The sequence below is a fragment of the Xiphophorus couchianus genome, chromosome 2, assembly GCF_001444195.1.
Source record: "Xiphophorus couchianus chromosome 2, X_couchianus-1.0, whole genome shotgun sequence".
Classification (NCBI taxonomy): domain Eukaryota; kingdom Metazoa; phylum Chordata; class Actinopteri; order Cyprinodontiformes; family Poeciliidae; genus Xiphophorus; species Xiphophorus couchianus.
In genome coordinates, this window is record NC_040229.1 from 5,050,766 (window position 1) to 5,063,737 (window position 12,972).

The 12,972-nt window shown below is 39.3% G+C and overlaps 1 protein-coding gene across 3 annotated transcripts in view; it reads left to right on the forward strand.

Annotated features, from left to right (window-relative positions):
* Window positions 1-12,972, forward strand: part of cdh13 (cadherin 13, H-cadherin (heart)) — a 299,673-nt gene that overhangs the window by 220,232 nt on the left and 66,469 nt on the right. For all 3 annotated transcript variants that reach the window (XR_003597525.1, XM_028033098.1, XM_028033112.1), the window contains one exon: window positions 5,396-5,536. Coding sequence is in view for 2 of the 3 variants with exons in the window: in XM_028033098.1 (XP_027888899.1) it covers window positions 5,396-5,536 (141 nt within the window). In the remaining variant the exon portion in view is untranslated. The remainder of the gene's footprint in view (window positions 1-5,395; window positions 5,537-12,972) is intronic.

The following is a 12,972-nucleotide window of genomic DNA, read 5'->3' on the forward strand; positions in this document are numbered from 1 at the left end:
TTTAAGTTTCAGCATTTCTTTGATGTTTATTTATTTTCTTACATCTTTATTTATTTGTTCTTTCTTATTTGTTTGGTTTCTTAGTTTACTCTCTGCTTTATTTGTGCATTTACTTTGGATCAGTGCTTCCCTTTCTGTTTGTTATTAATATTTCATAAATCCATGGTGTTTTCTCCCTCCATGCCGCCAGCAGCAGCTGTTCCTCTCACCTGATTATCTTACCTGTAGCTCTTCCATCTCCTCCTCTTCCTGTCTCTCCTGGTTTTTTGTTTCTTCACTGCTGTTTTTCCACTCAGATTTTTGAAATCTTTTGTTGTCGTTTATTGATAAATTTATCATGATCGTTTCCAGACTCATATTTGTTTCTCCTCAGTTTGACGCTGTGCTCAGGAATCAGAGTAAATCTTGTGGTTTTTCTGCCTCCGTTTGTCCGACAGCAGCAGCTTATTAATGCTTTGAGTTTATATGCTTTATGAATTTCAGGGCTGCTGCTGTTTTTCAGATGAATGAGCTTTGACAGTGACTGATGGGAAACAAACCCAAATGTTTAACTTATCAGAACAAAACTTTTCCTGTTGGTTTTCTTATAGTACATATAATATTTCATTCGTTGAAATGAGTCGTCCAAGCATGTGAAGTTTTTCTTTGTTTCAGAAACATCTCAGCTCAGACGTTATTTTGTTCTGATGTGTTGGAAGCGTCAGCAGAGAAACGGCCAGCGGCTGCAGGTTTATCTCTTTGCTATAACCCCTTATAGTCCATACATACATAGTCTTGTACATCTGTAAATAAATATTTATATCTCGTAGAGCACTTCTGGGTAGATGCAAACTACATCTCGTTGCTTGTACTTGTTACAGTGCAATGACAATAAAGTTGAATTCTATTCTATGTGATGCGAAGGAAGAAACGTGATTGGACGATGGACAAAGTCTGATTTAAGACCTTAAACATGCAGTTTATTGATATGAAGCGTCGATTTAAAGGTTTGAATTTTAACCAGAGAAAATCAGTGAGATGTAGAAATATAAAGAGATGAAGCATTAATGAATGAGTGTTGATTCTTCATGGAAGTTCTGGTGGATTTTTTCCTCAGGCTTTTAACACCTGTCATCATTATAATGATGGTTTGGAAAAGGCCTGAAGAACAAAAGAGCCACCACCAATCTGATTATAATATTGCACCTTTCCACAGAGCTGGTGTGTCTCTGCGGCGCCAGGCGGCTCGCTCTCCCCTCGGTTATCCACTGCAGCTTCCCTCCACTCCAACCAAACCGGGAAACTCGTCTTTTCTCTCTTCCAGGGAAGAAACGGACTGTTTCCATCCATCTTGTTGTTTAACTGCAGGCGGTTCACAATGAGCCATTTATTTAACGTACATTACATTTTTCTGCCCGTCTGTCTGTATGTTAGAGAAAAAACCTTCCTCTCCAAAAAGCAAAATATCTATGTAAAAAATTATCTGCTAGTTTGTGGGAGGAAGCAACAATAAGCAACATTTTCCACTCAAAGCCATTTTTGCTGCTAAATTATTGAATAACTAACTCAACTATAATGCTACATGCTTAGCATTGCAATGCTATTTTACGCTAGCCTAGCTTCGCTAACAGGCTAACTCATTTTAGCACAACTTGAACACAGCGACAGTCTTTTCCAATCAGATGGATGTGAAGCAGAAGTGAACCCAGAGAGAAGCTGCTGTTAGCGGATGTAGCGGTCCGACAGGTTTAGTCGTGTACCAGAAACACGGGAATACAAAGGTTCCAGGTCAGGATTTCTGCATATTAAAAACAATATGTGATCCGTCAAAATCTATAGAATTAATTGACTGAAATTAACAACAATGTCTGTGTAGTCAGATCCTGGGGGTCAGAGGTCACATCTTTTACATTTTACCTCCATTTCAACCAAACAAAATAAAACGTCTTTTTTCACTCTGTGGGAATAAAACTGATCTTTTTCATTGAATATCAGGTTCATAATTAACCACTTTCTTTAAATAAATGTTCTTACTTGCTGCTGTAGTTTTACTGTATAGTTATAAAAAATGTTTAATGAAATTTCTGCCAGCCAAACGTTGAATTTATTTTATGTTTGTCAGGAATTTCTCCTTAAATGAGTTTTGCTGATTATTTGGTTTTTCAACATTTTTCCCTGTCAGATTGTGCTGCTGCCATTAGGAGATAAATTTAATTGAAGGATTCTTAGACTTCCTACCCAGAGGTCCCTATAAGGAGGAGTTTTCTGTTAAAATATTATAAAGAGTTATTTCCACCAACCGTGATGGCGCAGCTGCTAACAGGTTCAGTCAGGCGTTTTCTGACAAATCCTCACGTCTGAAGGAAGGATCTCTATCAGAATCTGCCAGAAGTTTTCAACACCTGGAGGAAAAATTCCCGGTTGCCTCCCGCCCGCTCTGCAGCGGATCGCAGCCTCCTTCCAGGCCAGGCGGTGCCGGAGACTTTATAATTGAGTTGAGACTTTGGAAACGCTCATTAAGACGTTGTCAGTTGCTGGAGGAGTCTGCGCTCCATGTGTTGAGACAGCAGAGAGACCGCAGCACTCCCAGAGCCTCGCCGCGCTGCAGCTGCAGGCCACAGCAACGCTCAGGTGTGTGTGTGTGTGTGTGTGTGTGTGTTCGAGCGCTGCAGAGCTGACACGTGTGCACTGGTGTGTGATTGTGTGCATGGAGTTAATAAACTCACAGGTCTGTGGAGCACCATCTGCTAGCTGGAGTGTGTTGTTGGGCGCAGCAGGTGTGATGGAAACACCTGCTCACCGTCTTCCACTTCGTCTCTGCTTCACCGCTGGAGAGCAGCCAGAAATCAACATTACTTTATTACATGTTTATACAGCAGGATGGCACATTTTCATTTAAGTAGAATTTTAAAAGCACCTAGAATTCATAGTGAATTATAAAAATACATTAATTTTAGGCCATTTAAATTTTTTGATTGTTTTATTTTGTTTGATGTTAAATATTTAATTTATCATTATTTAATTCATTTTCTTTTTTTCTTTTTTAGGATCAACTTAAAGTTAAATCTTGTGCAATGAAAAGATGGATGGATGGATGGATGGATGGATGGTGTAATCTATGATGTTGGATTTAATTTTATAATTATTTTAAAAAATTTTAATATTCATCTTGATTTGTGTTTTTATCATGAATTATTTTTAGATAGTTTATTATTAATAATTTTGGATCATTTATAGTTTTTCTATATTAATTTTGTTTCTTTAAGTATCATTAATTTTTTTCATTGAATAAATGTTTATTTTTTAAGATCAATCTAAAGTTGAGCAGCGATTGGACAGAACTCTTCCTGTTGATCTTATAAAATAAATGAGTTCAGTGAATTCTCTCTGATGTTCAGTTCTCACTATTTATTCTCTAAGAATATTCTGATTTTTTCCCTTTTAGTAATTATTCTATTTTTAGTCTAAGTGGTGAAATATTAGATCAAACAGCATCAAATGTTTCAGTTTTTATTGATAATAAATCAGATTTTCTTTCATCTTCATCTGATAAAGTCTTTAAACTTCACTCCTGTATTTTCATCCCCTGATTATTAAATCCACGGCTGTCGGCCTTAGATGAAACTGTTCAGAGCAATAAGTTTGATAAACATGTCACTGATAAACACACACACACCCCCACACACACACTCTCTCTCTCTCTCTCTCTCTCTCTCAGGATGACAGTCTCCTGGTCTCAGCTCTCAGCTGCTTATCAGTTTCATCAACAATAATCTGATTGACTGTCTGAGGAGCTGAGATACGAAGAGACGCTTCATATGAGTCACATCAGCTGTTAGGGTTACAGGAAGCCATACATATACACGTTTATATTTATATACGGATAAATCTTAGCTAACATTCATCATAATAGAGCCTACAGCTGGAATATTCCACATTTATTACCAACATCCTGAAACTGCAATGCTTTGAGAAACGCCGCGCCGCTTCTCCTCTGATGGATTCCATAAAGTAACGTCTGTAATTTATTTTCTCCTCTCTGTCTTTCATTGTGAGGAACATCAGCATCATTATTTCTTCATTTCTGTCTGTCAGGCTGTAGATTGTGATCGTGTGTGTGTGTGTGTGTGTGTGTGTTTGCTCTGGGAGCAGCAGACTGAGCATGTGGTCCAAGGTCAGTTTACAATCCAGCGGCGTTTTCTCAGAGGAGAAGCGGCGCGGCGTTTCACCAGAGGCTTCCAGCCCACAAGGCCAGAATTCCCAGAAATCCCAGCATCATTTCTGGCTTCTCCGCTCTTATTTATTCACCGGAGTTAACGTTTCTATTAGAAGTAAATTATGCAAACAAATTATTTTTGCTGCTCTGATCGTTATAAATCCCCAACCCTTTTAGAAGCTACAGTTCTTCAGTTTTATCATGGATCATGAATGCTGGCAGACCAGAAAATGGATTGAATATCTAATTTGCCTTTTTGCACTTCAGTCTCATCAATTCAGGGAAAACAGAATCCTACACACACACACACACACACACACACACACACACACTAGATTATTTATTGTTACACCAGCCTCTTCCAAAATAATTCATAACCCTTTGAAATTTGACACATTTTGTCACGTTTCAAACTTTAAAGTATTTATTGGATTTGATGTGACGCATGAACACACAGCAGCACATAATTATGAAGTATAACAAAAATGATACAAGGTTTTTAAATGTTTTACAAATGAAAATGTGAATTAAAGTGGCGTTTTTCCACCTTCAGGCCTTTTACTCTGAAACAGTGAATCATATCTGTCTTTGCTTTGGATGCTGCAGATCCAGGATTCAGATTAACCAACGCAGAGTCGATCAACCCTTTGTCTCATGGCAGAACATTTGGTGTTTTTGCTATGAATGGATGGATGAGAGATGGATGAGAGATGGATGACAGACGGATGGACGGACCTTTTTTGTCCTCCAGTCTCGCTCTCGTTTCCATCCTTCTTCTTTCACTTGATTTCTGAGGAAATTGATTCTCAGACGTTGGAAATAATTTTGCCATTTTTTCAAGCAGATTAAATCCTTCACCTCCGTTTCTCCGCCGTTCTGATGAACCTTCCTGTGGTTCTGATGAACCTTCCTGTGGTTCTGATGAACCTTCCGTGGTTCTGATGAACCTTCCTGTGGTTCTGATGAACCTTCCTGTGGTTCTGATTCTGTTCTTGGTTTGTTTTCAGTGTTTTTTCTTCTTTCTGCTCTTCATGTTTTTATTTAAACTATGATCATAAATAATCCCACTGCTCTATGTAGAGACTAGTTAATGAAGATTAATATGAAACATTATGGATCCTTATGATGCTTCATCTTTGCACTGCAGTGTTTTTTTCTTTCCTCCTTTTTAAACTTTGGCTCTCGGTGTTTTTCCTGCAGACTCTCCCAACTACGACGTATGAATTAGAGATCGTGGCCAAGGACATGGCAGGAAGTGAGGTGGGCCTCACAGGAACAGCGACGGCCACCATCACCATCACAGACAAGAACGACCACGCCCCGGAGTTCACCCATCCTCTGGTGAGGCGCTGAGCTGCTCTGCTGTCGGGGTCAACAAACTCTCTGCGTTTGTTCGTGGAAACATAAACGCAACATTTGTGTTGGTGTTTTTCTAATATTGATGATTCTGACTAATAATTCAGCTGCAGCAGCTTTTAGAAAAATCACATCATGAAAGCTGATTGAGCTGCTCTTCACATTCAGACTGGAGTTTATGGTGTAACAACAGAAACTCACTTTGTTTACTTCCTGGTCCGTGCTTTGTCCCGCCCCAAGCATTTCTGTCCAATGGGAGCCAAGATGTGAGGTTTTGTTTACAAATTATAGTTGATTTGTAGAAAAGCCCAAGATGAAATCAAATCTGTTGGTCTGGACCAAACAAGTAAACTTCAGAGCTTTACTGAATTCACCCTATGATCTAGTTCATGATCTAGTTCTGACAGATCTGGATTTTTCTGGATCATTAAGCTTTTTTATGCTTTAAAAAATGATTTGCAATGAAAGAGAGATTTCTGTCTGTGTGATGTCATCACTATGCTGCACTGACTGAGGAACAAAAATGAATGTCTGCCTATCAACAAGTCACATCACAATATAGAAACACGCTGATGCTAGCTTAGCGCGTTAGCAAACCACTGCACATGAAAACGTGGTGACCAGGAACAGGAAGAGGCTTCGTTCCACTGAAACCTGTAGCTCTACGCTCACAGTTCAAACCAGACGTTTACATTCAGTTTCCAACTGTGAGTAAAATAAAACCACACATGGCTTTGGAAGCTTCTGATTGGCTGGCCACAGGCTCACCTGTGCACGTATTTTTGATTTCTGTCTGAAAATTCACCATTATTTAAGAATCACAGATTTTTATGCTCCTAATCTTAATCTGAATCAGCTGCATCATTTGGAGTTATTCTCCAATTATTTCCTGTTTTCAGATTCAAGCTGCTGGAAACATTTTGTTTTAAAATGGGTTCATGTTTAATAACAGAAACTTTATTTTTATTCCTGAAAAGAGTTAGAAAACATCCAAAGATTTCCTGACAGAAAGCTTTTAAATACAGAGGTATCACTCTGTTAAAAATCCTCCGACAGAAAAGAAGTGCAATAGAAACCAGAGACGACGGCATCTACCGTGAATTTACTCAGTCGACTTGGTAAAGATGACTGGAGTGGCCACTGTGGGAACACTGTGTGAACGTTGCAGGAACTCAATGGGAACGCTGAGAGAACGCTGAGGGAACGCTGAGGGAACGTTGTGGGAACGCTGCTGAAATGCTATGTTTGATGCGTAAAGTCCTGGAGGAGTGAAAGGACACGTTCACCTTTAAGCGTCGCTCTTGGTCGTTGCGGTCTGTGCTGGAGGTTTGGAGATCGGATCAGAACATGAGCAGAATCGAGGCGTGTTGAAGCAGGAATTGGACTAACGGTGTTTGTTGTTCTGGTTTGTTCAGTCAGCAGAAGCTAAAGGAAAAGGTGCAATGCTAACAAGCTAACTGATTCCCCCAGAGGCCTGTCTGGGATTATAACTCGTACAAAGTGGCAGCTATTGCCAGTTTGTGCTGCCTCATGTGAAATCTGTCCAAAGTTGCCCATTTTGCTGTTTTCTTCTTGTCCCTCTTAATCCCTTCGTTTTGGTGCTGGAGGTGAGGAAGGAATGAGGCCTGGTGGCCAGAGACCGCCTGCACCCAGAGGTGCAGCTGTAACTCTTGAGCTGTGTGTTTTTAATGGAAATGCCCACAGCTGTTGTCATGCTGTAAGACACATGGCAGTTTGGCCGGCCGCCCCTGCAGCCCTGCTGTGATGCATGGAGGTGTCAGGGGAGCTTGTAAGGAGCGCGGCAGCGATGTAAAATGTTCCAGCTCAGAGGGTGCAGCAGAGTGCAGCGTGTCCGTCTCTCATTCCTCACTGGGGATAGATCCGTTTAGCAGCGTGGAGGAATGGAGCTTTTATAAAACAAGAGGCTGAGGCCTTAAGCTCCCTGACCACCTTCAGCCGCCGTGGATCTTCTGATGACCGTCAGCATGCTGGAGGGGCCGGAGGTGATGCAGCGGCTGCAGCAGACCTGCAGCATCTCATCACTCTGATGAGCCAGGAAACCTTTTAAACAGAGAACCATTCACTGTCCAGCCATTTGATTCACAAACCATTTTTCTCTTCAACCGTTGAGAAAGAAAATGTATTTAAATTATTGTGTAAGTTTCCATACTGTATCAAATTCCATCAGTTTATATTTAAACAAATAAAATTCACCTAGGGAGCTGGGTGAATTTTTCACATTAAGTCAGTTTAGGAATCTGGCTTTTAATTAATTAAAAAATACAATAGAATAGAAACAGGCTTTATTATTCTGCCAAGGGAAATTCAGGAGTAACAGCAGCAACAGATATACAGAGTTTTAACACTCTTAAAGTAAGAAATAAGATTAATAAAAACGTTTTTCTGCCCGTCCAGCAGAACAGACTCCTTGTCATAATCTGCAGGTTTTTAAGGTTTTAGTTTCAGTTATTTTCTGTTTCGTTTTCCGCTCCGGCCCATTTGGTTTCCCGGTTCGGTTACATCCTTACCTCCTTATCAGGCTGGGAAAACAGATCAGCTCTGTGTATCGTAACGTTACACAGAGTGTTGTATGCCAAGCTTTCAGAAATCTGTAATCGCTGCTGATTCCTGTTGAACTTTGCGTTTTCCTCCAGGTTTTCTGTGATTTTGTCCTCAGAGTGAATCAGAAAAGCAGTTGCTTGAATTTTGTTCCAGCTGATTCAGAGCCAGAACCCAGATGTTCGAACTCCGGCACGTTTCCCCTTTAGGCGTCTCACCTTCTGTTATTTCATTCCTCCTTATCCACCAATATCCTGATTTCCACTTGGGTCTGGTCTGCAGCGCGGCTCCCGGCTCCATTAATTCTGCAGCATGTCTGACGGGGCTTATATGCCGTTTGCCCCGGCTGCTCATAACTACGGCATGATGGACCTTATCGCTCCTGTCACTCAAACACCCTGGACTCTCACTCACTCCATTATTTTTGCCTCTCAGGTTTGCTCTGTATCTCTCAGCCTCTCAGTTTTTCTGCAGCCTCTTTTGGGCCACGTCCAGGAGAAAATCCATCTGTCCTGCAGGGGGCGATATTCCTGTTGACGGTGTTGCAGAGAGCCGTCAGTCTGACAGTGAGGGAACGCTAACGGGTGTCACGGATTAGTCCAGGCTTTACATGACTGCTTCTCTTTTTCTGAGACTCGAGTTTTTACCGCGGTGAGACGGAGGAGCAGCCGGACAAACAAAAATACAAAATAACAGAACGATCCCAAAGCAAACTGGAGAGGGCGCTGTTTTAACCCGAACGGTTCATCTCAAGGACAGAGACAACAATCTGAACCTCAACAAGACTCAGTTCCAATACTGAAGGTCCAGTCTACCCGGTTCTACTGGAACCAGAACTCCATCATCTGCTCCACCTCCAGCTGCTGTGGTTCTCTGAGTCAAACCAACCTGTTCCCCTCCTGGCCTGTGGGGGCGCTGCACCAAGAACCTCTGAAGTCACTGAGAGCAACTTCCTTCTTCACCAGATGGAAACAAGATGGAGGCCTCAGATTTTAGTGTTGGAGGATTTCTCTTTAGTCTTTGGCTGAAGACCAGGAGCCATTTCTGCTGCTAGTGCTAGGCTAGTTATAATTCCTAAATTAGTTGACAATTATTTCAATAATCGATTCATCATGATCAATCTGATCTCTAGATTGGAACTGCATAGTTTCATAGAGATATTCATATCACAAACTGTATTAGTTAAGCAGATATTTTGTTCAGTTAGTGTTGATTATAGACTCTGCACTTATCTTTATTGTTGTACCAGAATTATTCAAATAATCGTTGTTGTTCCTGAGATTTGTAGAAATCATTTTTTGTATTTATTTTTTGAGCAGATCTCTGAAAAAAACGTTCAAGCGTTAAGATGTTTTGGAAAACTGTTTCTGATTTAATTGGTCTTTTTTTTAACTTTCACTCAGAATTGACTTCACTTGTTGTATTACAGACTAATGAATCACATCCACTCGTACTGTCAGTTTAGCAATTAGCATGTTTCTAGATTTAACAGTTAGCGTGTTTCTAGATTTAACAGTTAGCGTGTTTCTAGTTTTAACAGTTAGCGTGTTTCTAGATTTAACAGTTAGCATGTTTCTAGATTTAACAGTTAGCGTGTTTCTAGTTTTAACAGTTAGCGTGTTTCTAGATTTAACAGTTAGCGTGTTTCTAGATTTAACAGTTAGCATGTTTCTAGATTTAACAGTTAGCGTGTTTCTAGATTTAACAGTTAGCATGTTTCTAGATTTAACAGTTAGCGTGTTTCTAGATTTAACAGTTAGCGTGTTTCTAGTTTTAACAGTTAGCATGTTTCTAGATTTAACAGTTAGCGTGTTTCTAGTTTTAACAGTTAGCGTGTTTCTAGATTTAACAGTTAGCATGTTTCTAGATTTAACAGTTAGCGTGTTTCTAGTTTTAACAGTTAGCGTGTTTCTAGATTTAACAGTTAGCATGTTTCTAGATTTAACAGTTAGCGTGTTTCTAGTTTTAACAGTTAGCGTGTTTCTAGATTTAACAGTTAGCATGTTTCTAGATTTAACAGTTAGCGTGTTTCTAGATTTAACAGTGTTAAGGAAGAATAATTTAAAATTAACTTTGGACAAAACGTTTGGCTCTCTCTTCCTTAATCTTCCGGGTCCTCTCAGCGGGCGGCGTGCAGCGAGCAGGGAAACAACAACACTGCGCGTTGACGTCACAAAATCACAGAGTTTAATCCCATACAAAACTACAGAGAAACAGAAATATTCATTCATTACCTTGAGACAGGAAAAATAGAGAAAGAAAAAAACAAAGAAAAGGCAAAGACGCGTCTTTGGAGATAGCTGCTGCAAAAAAGCAAAATAGTGGCAGCTTTCTGAATTTTTAGTGCTGTGCACTAAGTCTTATACTATAGGTGTGTTTTTCCTGTTTAATATATTCAAGTAAGGCGTTCCATTAGTTGAACAACTGGAAGCTACCTTGGACACTCAGAGAAACTTAGAAACTCCCCCTAATTTACGCCAAAGATCAAAGGCCATCTGGTCTCTGGTAAAACAAAAGAGCGAACAGCTGCGTCCTGATCCCCTGTGATTCTACGGTCATTCTGGGTACAGAACAGCTTGAGATAAGATTTCACAGATACCTGTGAAATCTAAAGTCTCTCTCATTATCTCTCCTTACATAAATTCTCAAAGAAACTTACATCCCATAATTTTTAGTTCAAGGAAATGTTAATTTTACAAACCCCAGTTTTGCTTCTCTGCACTCAGCACCCCAAAAGATTGAGTCCTGCCAAAAATAACACATAAAATCAACAGAACAAAATAAGGTATAATTCCTGAGCAATTTTCTAATACTAAACAAAACATTTTCATTTAAACAATTTCCATTTGCTTCTGATATAGTCACAGATAATACAATTTTCAAATACATTCATCATTTAGTAGTTTTAAAATGAGATAATACAATCTTCAGTAAAAACATGGTATTAATACTTAGAAAAATGTCTTAGAAATTAAATGTTAGCGGTTTCAATCTTCTATGTTGTATTAAGTTTTCACACCATCCCAGATGTTGGTTTCCTGCAGGCTTTTGATCTGCTGTGAACAGACCAGGTCTCTCTCTCCCAAGCTCAATTTATTGCCCTGCAGGAAATGCTAATTTTATGGCCTCCTGTGCTGTGGCCGCACAGCGGGAGGCCCCATTGGGGATCTGCATTTGGCCCCTGTTTGTCTGAATGCTTGCTCAATCTGGTTTAATTTTGAATGCTTAACACAAACCTGTTCAAAATAAAGAAATTTGTTCAAAATAAGAGTGTTGAATATACCTTTTACACATGCCGTAAGATTAACTGTATTAAGCACTAAAAATAATCATTTTTCCTCAACAACAGTTAGCCTGTTTCTAGATTTAACAGCTAGCCTGTTTCTAGATTTAACAATTAGCCTGTTTCTAGATTTAACAGTTAGCGTGTTTCTAGATTTAACAGTTAGCGTGTTTCTAGATTTAACAGTTAGCGTGTTTCTAGATTTAACAGTTAGCATGTTTCTAGATTTAACAGATAGCGTGTTTCTAGATTTAACAGTTAGCGTGTTTCTAGATTTAACAGTTAGCCTGTTTCTAGATTTAACAGTTAGCGTGTTTCTAGATTTAACAGTTAGCCTGTTTCTAGATTTAACAGTTAGCGTGTTTCTAGATTTAACAGTTAGCGTGTTTCTAGATTTAACAGTTAGCGTGTTTCTAGATTTAACAGTTAGCATGTTTCTAGATTTAACAGATAGCGTGTTTCTAGATTTAACAGTTAGCGTGTTTCTAGATTTAACAGTTAGCGTGTTTCTAGATTTAACAGTTAGCGTGTTTCTAGATTTAATAGTTAGCATGTTTCTGAGGAGCATGTAGCGCTGCCTTTGTTTTCTACTGCACACATTTCTTGATGGAGCTTCTTTATGTGGACTGGGGACGCTAGCATTAGCGTTTGCTGCTACATGTTTAACGTTTAGATGCTATTTCAGGCTAGCTTAGCTTCTGACAGGTTAGCTTCTTTTAGCACAACTTGAACAGAACAACAGTCTTTTGGAGCAGCCAATCAGATTGTTTGGAAGCAGAAATTAAACCGCGGTGGGAAAAGAGAAGCTGCTTCTATCGCTGCTGTTAGCGGATGTAGCCTGTGCGTCAGATTTATGGGTGTACCAGAAACAAAATACAAAGATTCCGGTTCAGGATTTTTGTGTGAAGAAAAAAAATGCAATTTAACACGTTAAAAATCTATGTAATAATCAAAACTAATGTGTTAAAATATTTTACTTTTGTCATTTTCTTTATTTGAACAATGGGTTGTTTACATTTTCTAATTTATAAGCAAAGTCAGATGATTTTTATTGTTCATAATCTTCATAATACCTTTTGGTTCATGCATGGATTGTAAATACATCTCCTGTTGTAGTTTCTCACTTTCCCACTGAAATTTGTGTTAAAAACTTTTTAAAAAATTGTCATTTAGTCACAAAGCATAATTTATCGGTTTTATTCTGTCGGATCCCACCATGTTCTTCAGAGTTGAATGATTTCTTTAACTGGATCAAACTGTTGTTTGCTGCTCATGTATTTTTAATGTAACATATTGAGCGATGTTTCAAACTGTGATGCTAGCAGCTCCTCTGAGGTTTTCTGTTTCTCTCCCTTCTTGTTTATTTCAAGTCTGTCTGTTTCTCAGACAGACTTGGCATGTCACGTTGTAAACGAGCTGTCAGGTTCATCACAGGTCTATGTCTGGAAACAAGCTGCAGAAGCAGCTGAAATACAGAAAGAGCGAACAGGTGAGCTCATTAAATGTCCTGACACCTTCACTGGATGAGGATTAAAACCAAAGGGTGAAAAGTGAAGGTTTGTGTTTTTATTTGGGTTTG